This window comes from Boleophthalmus pectinirostris, unplaced genomic scaffold (genome assembly GCF_026225935.1).
Source record: "Boleophthalmus pectinirostris isolate CB_2022bp ecotype Guang Dong unplaced genomic scaffold, ASM2622593v1 HiC_scaffold_13, whole genome shotgun sequence".
NCBI lineage: Eukaryota > Metazoa > Chordata > Actinopteri > Gobiiformes > Gobiidae > Boleophthalmus > Boleophthalmus pectinirostris.
Window position 1 is genome coordinate 17056775 of NW_026571036.1, and position 13606 is coordinate 17070380.

Sequence of the window (13606 nt, forward strand, 5' to 3'; positions counted from 1 at the left end):
TTGTTATAATTTTCATTACATTGTATTTTTATTTGTTTCTATGTTTAGAAAATGTTCTAAATTTGTTGAGAAAGACGCTGTATCATATTATAATAGGAAATTCACACTGTAGCCTAATATATTAGCTTTTAATACCTAGGTCAGAGGTTTATGGTGTTGATTATTGTTCATATTGGTTCAATGGACACTATAATTAGCCTATGATCAGAGTGACTAGATAACAATTCCTCTAACTACTAGGCCTACACTTGTATGAATGCCTGTCGAAATGAGCTACCTTTACCTGTAATCATATAAATGAGTGAATAATATACATTATTCATATATTATTCAATATACAGTGGGAGCATTATTCGAAAGTTAAATGAAAAAATGAAAGTGAAACAAATATGAAGGTGTTTTTAATCCTATGTTGCGTCATCTACTCTATAATTTAAACAATACCTCCTTTTTCAAACCCTTGAAGAAAGCGTAATTTTCATTTTAATGCATTCAACCACTTCTACTTTATTCAATTAGAATAACAGATCAAACAAAGGAAAGTCCTACGCAGCAGTATCAGGTCATCTCATTTCGCTGACCCCTCTCTGGATCAAAGTATGTTTTTGTTTTCGTGGGTTGTTAATTACTTTGAATGATTCAGGAGGCTTTGTATTGGCGGTTATGCTGATTGTTTGTTTGTGACAGAAATGCATTAAGCCTGAATGATTACCTATTTCATTCACTGCAAGGAACTTGAAATACATAGTTTAAGTAATGATGGAAGGGCTCAAAATTTCTAAGCATAAGTGCACGGTTTACTTCTACTGCTGCTACTGTTACTACAACTATCTCACTGACTGCTATACTTCCACTCTCAATATTTCTACTATTATAACCACCACTGCTATGACTCCTACTATGTCCCCCCATCTATATGTTTTCAGAATTACTTCATAATAAATTACTTCTCATCTTTGAACAATAGTTATTTCTGCCTAGCGTTATTGGCCTAAAATGACCACAATATTAAAGGGCCAGTATTACAGTATTTAATGATCTGTGTTATAATTTTGTTTCCTATCACAAATATATCTGGAGTTGTGTTTTGTTTCATTTACATGCTTAAAACAAAAAACCGTGGATATTTAGGCTGATCTCGAACAGAAAACCCTTTGTTCTGTTCCACCTTGTGATGTCATGTGGTAATACTCCACTGTGCTTTTAAACTCCATACACCTTCTCTAGACTCATTTGGATCATTTTAGCCCTGGAATTTCCAATCTCTACTGAACTAAAGGTAAAAGGTATCTGATGTTCAGTTGAAAACTACTGCTTCGTAACATCATAAGGTGGAACAGAGCAGTTTGAGCTTTGGAGATGTAGACAGACTAATAATAAATGGTTACTCAGACAAATGTGAATGAAACAAAACACAACTCCAGGAATGTTTTTGATGAGGTAACAACACTATAACATGGCATAAAGCTCACAAGAGCCAATTTTGCATGATATAGGCCCTTTAAAAAGAAATTAAGAAATAACTAATAATTGACAATATAACCTACACCAGACAAAGTGCCACTCCACAAATTTTTGTCATCAGAAGAGCAAATTTTACATGACCTATTATAAGCGATATGAATCTACTAGGGTAAAGTCTTCACTAAGAGGCTGGAGCTCGTACAGCGTCCCACTAATAGCCTGTTTAACATCTATAGTAAAAAAAGACAGAGTTTTCAGACTGTGCTGCCTCCCCACTGAGCTCACTCCATGTATCTACACCATGGTAATTAGTGTAGTCTGGAGAAACAAGCCAGTAACAAGACATGCTGGCATATGGGTTGGGGCAACAGAGGATAAGGAGGACAGGTAAGTGTAATGCAATACAGAAACTGCCTGGGTGGCTGTTACCGGACCTAAAGTAAAAGTTTTCTGCATAATGGCAAAATCGACTTGATCTTAATGTAATAAAGTCATAATTGATTGTGCTGTAGGTTCCTAGAAAAATGCGCTGAAGTAATGAAATGGAAAACTGAATTAGAAATAACATTTCCAGTGGACCTTGACACGACATAATTAAAAGTTCGTTCCTACCTTGGTTTCTAATGAGTGTAATGTGCAAAGTCTGTAATTACATCTCATCTGTACAGCTTGATCTGAATTTGATTAAATTTAGGAAGTTTAAAGTCTTGCCCTGTAACTTTGTCCTACTATAGGCTAGTAGCTAATAAAAAACAGAATAAACATTTAAGGTTGGTTTTCTGAGTTGCACGTTTATAGTCTGAAATAATATTGAGAGAAATGTTAATGTTTGTTTAACCCCGGTCCGGCTTAGTTATTTCTGTGCGGCTATTCATACTATTTCTGATTTGTTGCTTTCTATGTTTTCCCTTGCTATCCTCAAGTCCTGGATTGACTTGAAATCATTGATGTTGGCTTTTTATTTCTCAACTCACATCTTTCTGGACTCAAACCTTACAACAGTAAATGGCTTATACAACTATAAAGATATGTATAATGTTATAAAAACATACTAGTAAAGACACGGAAAGTTGTCGTCAGAGTGACTAGGCCTATTTAAATAGACAAGTTTTGAGTTTGTTGATTTTGAAATGCGGGAGCGTGCCAGTATAGCGCAGGTCAGGAGAGAGGGTGGTCCAGATTTTGGGAGCAGAGCCACTGAAAGCACAACATGGTGACAAGGCAGCCGGGGGGGACAGAAAGGGCAGGAGGGGGGAGAGGTGCAGAACTGAGGAGGCCCAGAGGGGGTGGCAGTTGAAAGAATTTGAGAAATATGGAGGGGCAAGGTGAATGAGGTCTTTGATGGGAAGCCAGAGGAGCTGTCATGAGATTGGTAGAGCCAATTTAGCTGCCCCCTATAGGTTAATGCTAATTCATAGGGCTGCAAGGTTATTCACAATTTAAACATAATTAGCACCATACCATAATTTTCTCCACAAACATGAAAATATTCAGTCCTATTCTGAATAAAATCTAAAAACTCTGTGCAGATCTGGTTTAAAATGTGTTTTTTGTCAGCTTTGGGTTTTGTCAATTCTTCTGGACACAATAAAAATGTGAAAATCTGACTGTAATTGCAATGATTCTCAGAAAATTCACAGTTTTTCCCAAATTGTTCTGCCCCTATCACTTCTCCTGATCACCCCCTCTGTCTCTCTCTCTCTCCCTCCAGTGGACCTGTTGGACCTGCACGTAGCTCAGAACACCTTTGCGCAGCACAAACTGTTGAACAACAACCAGCTGATGACCGTGCCAGATGTGATCAACTGTCTGACGTCCATCTACGATGGGCTGGAGCAAGAGCACAAGGACCTGGTCAATGTGCCTCTGTGTGTGGACATGTGCCTCAACTGGCTTCTCAATGTTTATGACACGTATGTACACAACTGTTTGCTGCTTTGGAGTATGGAATTTAAAACCAAAATAGATATTAGATGTATCTTTGAACAATGCATCCTGTTTTTACCATTTGCACTAGAGCAATTAACAGTCTATAATATTTTCAAATACTCAAAATGAGAGACTTTTGACATACAGTATATACAGAAACACTGGATTTTGCTGTTTTGAAATAACTTTAATGTACACTTCATCAGCCATTTGCTTGTCTCCATGCAGATGTTATTGGTTTGCTTGGAATGTTCCACAGTACTGCATTAAACTTGTGTATCTAATTGTACACAAGCTACCAGGCCAAGTTACAACCCTATTCACTATAAGAATTATTTTTTGAGCAATAAAACGAGAACTCAAGATAGACATATATACATATACATATACATAACATATATACATATGTTTAATGCCTTACAGTAGAGCAGGGGTGGCAAACTCAAATTCAGAGAGCCAAAATTAAAAACTGGGAGTAAGTCGTGGGCCAAACTAAGTATTTATTGAAAATTTTCAACAACATCTGCATGTTTTCTCTTCTTTTGAGATGTGTAAACCTTTTCATATTAAAATAAATGTTTAATAATAGTTTTGCTTAAACATTGAATCCAGAACAAGCATAATATAAAATAATAACACAATTTTAAATAAATAATGTCTCTATAGCCTAGTAGCTATAATACATGTTTGATATGATCTCACGGGCCAAATATAATTATATTGCAAGCCAAATTTAGCCCCCGGGCCTGAGTTTGCCATGTCTGCGGTAGAGCATTCCAGGGAACGCAATAACATCCCCATGGAGACAAGCAAAAAAAAAAAACTACATAATTCCCTTTAAATTATGTGAATCCATCTCTCCTGTTACTCAATGATTTTCTGTCACTCTTGCTACTTCAGAACCTATTATCCGCCCCATCTCTCCCATTCTGTGTCCACAAACATACCTGTACACTTAAGTGACCTGATTTATTGCTCCTGTCTTTGTAGCGGACGCAGTGGGAAGATCCGGGTCCTGTCTATGAAGATTGGCCTGCTGTCTCTCTCTAAAGGACACCTGGAAGAGAAATACAAATGTAAGTGTCCTTGTCGTACTCCGAGTAACATCTTTAGCATATAGCCAGACTGAAAAACCAACACTACAACTACTTCCTTCACCACTGTACTCCCAGTTGTATTAATCAAACTTACAGAGACCGAGAAAGCTGGTGATGCGCTTGGGAAATGCCGTCTAATTGGATGAGAGACCTCCTCCGCATCCCCCTGCTCTTTATTCAATTTTCTATTCTGATTTATTTTGGAGGATTAGACAGTGTGAATGTAGGGCTGCTGTACAGGGACGACGAAGCTATCATTTTGCACTGGCTGCCTTTGTTTGGGCTCGCCTGTCTGTCTTCCTCCACTGTCACCGCTCCAAGCACTCTTCATCCATCTAACATTGCCACTTTGTCTTTTTGCTTTCTGCTAACTCCTACACGTCTCTCCTCTCCCCTTTCTTCTTCTTGGTCTTTCCGTTCTTCTCGTTTTCCTCCGATTCCCCTGCCCTGGCACAAGCGGTGTCTGTGAGCCTATTCGTTCCACTGGCAGTTTCTATTAGGCTGAGAAGGCTATCACGCACGCCTGATTGCGCGCCCTCCCTCCGCTCGGAGACTCTCATTGGCTGGTAGTTCTTTGCCAGTAGCCTCAAAGTAACACGTTCACTGACACATGTGCACAGTGCCATGTAAAAGCTATACAGTTTTGTAGAAAACTTTCGGCTAGGCGTGGAAATTGTGTTAATTGAAAGAGGGCTGCAACACGGTGACGAATCGGGTATAGAAACCGTGTTGCTGTTAAATAAAATGGGCACAAGAAGCATATGCATTTTGATTTTAATATTTTTTATTTGTAAATATTTTCAATAAATATTGTCTGCTAAATAAACTTCAGAACAATCAGAAGTTTTTGTAAGTGTGAGTCAGTTCAGATTTGTGAAAATATAGATTGTGGAATAGTGTCAAAACTTTCAGGTTAGACCAGTGTTTCCCCAAACTTTTTTTGGGGGGATCCATATTTTAAAAGTCACAAACCTTCGCCACCCAAGTCAATAGACATTATTTGTAAATCAGAAAATAAAGGTAGATTTGACCATTATTGAGCATTAAAGAGGCTATTTTATTGTTGACTGAGTGATCATGTCTCTGTGAACAATTAGTATTACTCAAGTTTTAAACAATGAAAAACAGTAATTGTACCAGCAATAAAAGGATCCATAAGTCACGTATTTGGACATTAAATGTAGCCTAATTCTTTTTCTTTTCAACATTCAATTGATCCACCAATACTGGAATAAAATAATCTGTAGAACTGTACATTGCAGACCTACCTACAGATCGTGACAAGACAAAAATCTCTTGCGACCCACCTGACGCATATGCAAAGTTTATGCATATTTTCTCATTGATACTTCAGTTTGTCGGTATTTATTGCAAGTCAAAGTAGTTCAGCTTTGTCAGTATAGAGGTTCAGATATTATTGCATGTGTTTATAACAGGCAGTGCCCAGTTCATACACCCCCTGTCTGTTGGTTTGTGGGGGGCTGGCCTCACACAGAGATCAAAGTCAGCTGCAGATACCCACAGACCTGTCAGCGTCCTCTCTCTCATCTCTCTGCTCTCTCTCATCTCTACACTCTCCCCTCTCTCTCTCCTCTTTCTTATTTTCTACCTCTCTATTCCCACTCTTTCCCCGATCTCTCATCTCTCTCCCCTTTTCTCCCTTCCTCTTCTTTCTCTCTCTTCTCTGCCCCTCTCCCTCTCCTCTCTCTCCACTCTTCCTCTCTATTCTCTTTCCTACCTCTCTCTACCCTACCTTCTCCTTCTTTTCCCTCTCCTCTCTCTCCCTCGCCCTCTCCTCTTTTTTCCTGCTCTCTCCTCTCGTCCTCTCTCCTCTCTCTCTGCCCTCAGCTTAGCCTCACCGCTCTTTGTCACATGTTTCATAACTTCATTGAAAATACATCACCTTCGCTTGTCACCCGGCCTGGTCCATTCCCAATCTCTCTGTCCCTGCCAGTCTTTGAGCGACCAGAGAAGGAAGAGGGATTAAAGCCAAATGGATGTGGCAGGAAAGATGTCTGGCACAAACACATTTCTCCTGGTCTTTAATATAGCCTATATACAACATAGTAAATACATGCTTATACTGGCATAGATGTCACAGTGCAATGCCATGACTCCAATTCAGTGTCTATTTTTACATTGCTTTTATTCTAAATGCCAGCATGAATGTTCTGCTTGCTCCTCCTGAGCCTACACACAAGCTGTCAGTGTTACTCACATGCTGCAGGACATAGAAACTGGCATGGCTCTTCAAAATGTGACACAGGTGGACAAAGCTTAAGGTTGCCAAAGCTTTTCATGGCTTTCAGCTTTGTGTTATAGGAGACATCTTAAGGACTTTTAACCATTCAAAAGATAAAATATTTTGTACTACTATTAGTACTAGTACAAATATTTTCATCAATTTGAGCTTAATTAAATTAAACAATCTGTTTTTACTTGTGTACTATATTCCATTGACCAAACAACTGTTAAAACATTTTTCTTTTATTCACATGGTCTAGGATGTGATGAGCGTTATGAAATCAAACTTTAAAATAAAGTCTATCTGACATCTGGCTTACTTTTTGGAGTAAAGATTTAATTGAAATGATTTTGCTCTCAATTTGCTTCAACTGCCATGGGATATTATGATTATTTTGTTGTTAATGTGGCCTGAATAATCATCATTATCTATTAACTGAATAATCCCCACAGCAGTACTTGTTGCATGGTTGACCCTTGCCTCTCATTTGCCCTCTGCTCAGATCTCTTCAGTCAGGTGGCATCTCCCGGTGACACATGTGACCAGAGGCAGCTGGGTCTGCTGCTGCATGAGGCCATTCAGATCCCCCGACAGCTGGGAGAGGTGGCAGCGTTCGGAGGGTCCAACATCGAGCCCAGTGTGCGCAGCTGCTTCCAACATGTACGTACACAGGAATACAAAAAACACTATTCATACTGAAGGTTTAAAGAAGCCCAAATACCACTACTAAATTATTTTAGTGTGTAATTTGAACAAAAATCACAAAAGAAATGCATAAAATATAAAATGAAGATAATGTGTTGGACATTCCAGTTGCTAAAGGTGTTGACGTAATAAAAAATTTATTTAATCACAATACAATTATATTTTTCCCTTTAGTTATTCAGCCCTACAGTTGACTGTCAGTTGCTAAGCCATGATTTGTATTCATAATTTGCATTCATGTTATATATGGTGACTATATATACATATATGTATGTATATATATGCGTATATGTATGTATGTATGTATATATGTGTGTGTGTGTGTGTGTGTACAGTTTAACGCTGATACAAACTCCATCATACCAGTATGAATCTTCATGATACACTTTAACTACAGACAAACACTAAAAGGGTCTATAGCACATTACCATTTATCACACTGTCTAAAACCAAAGCCAGGGCAGTGCATTATAGTAGCATACTTCACTTGTATCTATTCCCCTAACACAGGCGGCATTAGCCCTTCCTCCCTCCCCAGCTCCCCGAACAGATGCCTGCATGAACGTTTTCAAATTGCTGGAGTATTTAGTCTTGGCCGACCAACCATGACGCCTCGAATGGCCCTGCTCCTCTGCTGGCTGTCCTCTAGTTTTACAGCGGCCAGCACACCGTTTTCCTCGGTTTATCTCCGGACGTTAGCAGCATTTAATGACGTCTTCATCCTCCAGAGATTCTTCCTCCTGCCTTGGCTTGTGCAGCTCTACTCAAACGAGCCAAACATCAAAATTAGGAGGCTATAAATTTCACCCAATTCCTGCAGTATAGGTTTCCCAGAATAGCACCATACACAATTTGGATGTTACCTTAAACTTTTTCTCATTTTCTTTATGGTAGAGGGCAAGAACATGGGCAAATGATTCTAAAATTATAGTGATAAACTTTTAATGAACCTTTGACTGGAACTTGCATGTACTTAATTTAATTGGTCATGTAATGTGTAATATTGCAGACATATAATGTAATGGATTTTTGGACATGCACCAATTTGAGGTAATGGATATCTGTTTATGTGATCCCTCATTCATTCAGGAGTGGTTCAAGGTATCAAAAGTTCAAAAGTAGTCAATGGATATTGTAATTTTGTTTCTATAAAAATAATAAATTCCAGTACTAAAAAAGTAGGATTCTGTATTATCTAAGGAAAAAAAAGGAAAATTCAAAATCAGCATTAGCTGCTTAAAGTGACAGCCTAAAACCTAGAAATCACGCAACGTCTCTCAGAGCGGGCTTGCATCTCTCCTGTCCTGCTTGTTTCCATGGAAATGTTATTCCTTTGGCTATAATATTCCACAGCACTGCATGAACTGTATCTATCTCTATGGAAAATGTTTTAAATTATGGTTTTAATTATCTACCACCTTCAGAAAGTTACGTACTATATCTTTAAGTTTAATAATGAAAATAATGAAATATTTGTTTTTGTATATGATGCTGAACTAGACTTCTTATTTATTGCTATATTTATTGAGGAAAATACAGTCATTCGGTTCCAAACCCCTCATATTTCACCTCACACCTATTGTATAGTCTTTAGCTGTCCTCCTGATGGCCGTCCTCTGCAGTCTGAGTGCCTTTGTAATAAGCTGTGTGTGTCAGTCCGCCCTGGCACTACCACAGCACAGCTCCACTCCACTGGTTTAATGGGACCATGATGAATGCAAGGCTCTGCCAAAAATCTTCTTTATTTCACTCTCCTATTGTCACCGTCCTTCAGTCCCACATCCACTGGTTTGTCAGCGATCCCTTCAGGTCACTCTCCTAAACAATTATTAATTTACAAGTACCTTCATTCTGCTGGAGAAGGCAGGAAGGAGGAGATGAATCTAATGAATGGTAAAGTGCATGAGAGGAGATTCTAATGAGGGAAGGTCAAATAGAGGTGGAACAGCACTAGACTATAGGAACACCTAGTACATCCTTATTATGTTTGGATAGAGTACATATTTTTGGCTGAATTTTTTTTTTCTCCAGTTCTATTTGTTAAATTTGATGTTTTTTCCTTTTGAGTGTGAGAGGTTGGATTCCAAGGCTGTCTAGGAGTAATGATGGGTTAAAGCAGACACATAGCTTTTTAAAGGTGCAGTATGCAACTTCTTTTTGTCTCGATGGAGATGTTATTGTTTTTTGTTTTTTTTTTTCTTAAATGTTTCACACTTTTTCACATTTAATTTATCTGTCTTGCACTTATTATTACAGTAGGGTCACCTCTCTCCACGGATTTGATCTGTAACTTGACCTGCTGGCGTCACATGCTTGTATTATATGGTGGTTAAATGCCACACTGTGGAACATTCGGGCTTAGCAATAACATCTCAATAGAAGCAAACCAGAAAAGTTACTTACATAGAGCACCTTTAAATTAAGCAAAATATTTTTAACTCTTCTTGAACTAAAGCTACACATAAATAATCATAATAGAGTAATTATAGAGTTGATGTATTATGTGATGTGATGTATTAATTTCCCTTTTTAAATAACTCAAACCTTTTAACTTAAAGTCATTTTATCTGTTCTATCAGTAGCTGTATGCCTGCATGTTTTCAAATACACAAGTTTTCATGTACTATTTTTCCTTTCAGCTTTTTCATATTTTTAAGTAATATATTTTGCAGAATGTTTTGACATCAACCACTAGAAGGATAATGGTAATGCTGTGCCCGAATTCGGTATTTTACTTTTAAAATGGCAATATTTTTCCTCTTTTCACCACCATTCATAAACATGCTTTATAAGTTACGCTGTTTGCCTCTTGTAATGTCCTGCACATTGAAATGGTCCTATTTTTGTGGACAACCATTAAAAGTGTTGAGCCAAAAGTTTGAGAAGTTGAGTTATTCATAGCTTCTTAAAAAGTAAAATCTTGTTTTTTAGCACACAGCTGGATCATGGTCATGTTAAATGCAGATGCTGTGTCGACTGGAATCAACTTTTTATCGCTGAATATTTTCCACCTATAAAGATAAATAATAAGCTTGTACAAGTTATTAAGTGTCAACCCACAACTCAGAGCAATAATGAGGCTTGGGAAAGTGTCACTTCAAAATGTATGGTCATCTTAAAATTGTCTGCATCTTTATTGGCTTCTGGGAGTTACAACCCAATATTAATGGACAGTGTGTATGTTTTTATATCATGTCAAAACGCGTCCAGGGAACAGTTTTATAGATAATCAACAGCCTTTCTTGTTTTATGAAATTGTAAACTTCACCTTTATGTGTTTTTGTTTAATTAAATATTGACCTTGCTTTCGTTTGTGTGTGTGTGTCTTGTGGTACAGGTGACGTATAAAGTGGAGTTGGAGCCCAGGCAGTTTGTGGACTGGATGAGATTGGAACCACAGTCTATGGTGTGGCTGCCTGTACTGCACAGAGTCGCTGCAGCAGAGACAGCCAAGCACCAGGCCAAGTGTAACATCTGCAAAGAGTGTCCCATTGTGGGCTTCAGGTAATCACTGAAAATGTTTAGTAAAATTAGGGATGGGATGAGACACCAGACGAGACACGATCTATTGATTGGCTCTACGGGAACGAGACAAGATGGGGTCTTGACATTATTTGTAATAAATAAATTGTGCAATCTAGTTTCCAGTTTTAGCATCACAATTTTTTATTTACTTTTTAAAATATTTCTGCTGTCATTGTAGCACTGCTTTTTAAGACTACAGCTTCTCAAAAAATGTAACTCGCCAGTACTCCATTTATTTTATCCAATCCAAACTTGAAAACAGAGAAAAAAATCTCACAAGATAATTTTCAGAATGAGAAGATTGTGAGATCTTGTGGCATGAGAACTTGTCCCATCCCTACTATTTATCTTAAATGACATGCATTCTCATAATTCTTCATCTGTCATCTGTCCTTGTAATAGTACTTCAAAAATGTAGTGTAATTTCTTATTGATTTGTAAGTGTCATTATTCTGATGAAGACTGTAGAATGTCAGTTGTTAAGTGTTATTTTTCTAGTTGATTGTAAGAAACATCTTTATATACTTTGATCAGGTAGGCAGGCTTGATGTCTTTATCTAATGAGAAAACATTGTTATTGATTATTGCGAACCTATAAGAGCCATGTGCATCACTATATGACGGTTTGGGGCGATAGCATAGACTGTATAAAGAAGTGGACTAAGGGAGTGTGACATCACCCATAGTGTTCAGCTCCAGTCAAATGAAGAGCATAATGCAGTTATAGGAGCAATGTTAGAGCCAAGTTCCATATTATGACTAGGAATTTATTTACAGACAAGCTAGCAAAATAAAAAACCCAAGATCATATAGAGTGCATTAAGTCTAAGACCAAGATGACGAGTCTCACTGCAGCAGTACCAGAGAGAGGGGTGAAAATGTTTTAATAGAAAGTCAATTGGAGCAACAGATTTACAGATATGCCAAATGGTTTGTGAGGGCCAGGAACAGGTAGTATAGATCGAATAAACACCCATTTACTCCAGTCACTTTTTGAAAATCAGGTATCCAAGCTTTAAATATAAAACTCCTAATCATAGTGTGTTATCCAGAATTCTTCCAAAAAAGGCACATGGATCATTAACACAGTGGACAGACGATTATACATGATCCAAATGTGCCACAATTGTTTCCATGGGGCTGGGAGTAAAGGCCAAATGTGCTCCAGAGGGGAGGTATTTATCTAAATGTCAGCAGCTGATCCAGCACTGACTAAATACCATCCAGAGGTTTGCACTGAACATACTCACAGCATATTTACACAGACACTAGCCACATTTCCCAGTCCGCAAATGGCAACCGCATCTGCTTCTGAGATGGTACATTTGATTTTATCTGAAAACCATTGCTTTTCTCTTTACATAACTAGCTATATAAACCAGGGTGGCAACATTGTCCCCCTCAGATGTTTTGGTTTGCCAGTGGAAAGCAAAACATAGAGAGACATTTGATGAAGCATGCGTCGAGTAAGTTGTGTCAGTGATCGATGAGAGAGTGTTGAGTGAGGGTACGGCCACAAAAAGGGGAAAAGGAAAAGTAGCGTGTATTTTGTTTGGTCTGAAGACATGTTGACAGCTTGTTACTACAATGCTCCTTATGTTGCTGATATAGGCAAGACTACTAAGCAAGATCGGCTTTTAAGATTGTTACCGATCACATTCTCTGGCAATTATTTGTATCACTTTGAGATTTTCCTTAAATGTAAAAATGCTTTAAAAAAATATTATTATATTTGTTATAGACCAAGGAAAACTAACTATATTAAAAGCAAATAACAATAATTATGCTGAAATATGCAGATAACCTAATTTATTCCATATTGTCCCAGTGTTGTTCAAAATTATGTTCAAATAAAATGTTCAAATTACTGAACACTTTTTTTTTGTTTGCCCAAGAAGTTACTATGCAACAAAGGTCTGCATTTTATCAGTACTAGTTTCTCCCCCATATAGGAAGTATAGAATATAGGTCTGAAAATGTCATGCTCTATTCAGTTCTGAGAAAAATTCCTTCATTGATTTAATACCACAAAACACTTTTTTTTTTTTTTTAAACAACACAAAATAATACTAGTTTTGATAGATCAAGGCAACTCTAAATCTATTTTGGAAAGTGAAAATTTCTGCCTATTTTTTCAGCAACAATACTTTTTCAAAAGTGTCTGAGATTTTTTTTACAACCCTGAACACAATAACCTTACCTACAATATCCCACTTAAATTTTAAAACCCTTTAATTGTGGGTCATGCAGGGACCTCTTCTGTGAAGGTGAATGAAATCCCGCTCCTCCTGGTAATATGCTGCATGCTGGTGCGTAATGGTGCGTTTGACTTGAGTGGTGTTGTGTACGCTGTTGCATCCCTTTGATATATGGTGCTTTCTGGAATCTCATCAGTCAGTTCACCTTGGAGGAGGCGAGGAGCGAGAAAGATGAAAGGCCTGGACCATTATGTGTGAATGGCGCCTGTCTCTATTTAGTTGTTAAATGATCTTCTACCTTCCTTCTCTGTGATGTTGTGTTTTGGTGGGAATCCAGATGTCTGTCACATTGTCAGTATATATGGTTCTGTGCAAAAGTTTTAGTGGGGTGTTGAGTGGCTGAAAGGATACTGCATCATTTTGAAGTACGGATCAAAACATAT

At 37.8% G+C, this 13606-nt stretch overlaps 1 protein-coding gene across 1 annotated transcript in view; it reads left to right on the forward strand.

Annotated features, from left to right (window-relative positions):
• Nucleotides 1-13606, forward strand: part of LOC110168858 (dystrophin) — a 184188-nt gene that overhangs the window by 132424 nt on the left and 38158 nt on the right. The window contains 4 exon segments of the mRNA XM_020934382.2: nt 3176-3377; nt 4384-4469; nt 7238-7395; nt 10778-10944. Of these exon segments, the coding sequence (XP_020790041.2) occupies nt 3176-3377; nt 4384-4469; nt 7238-7395; nt 10778-10944 (613 nt within the window).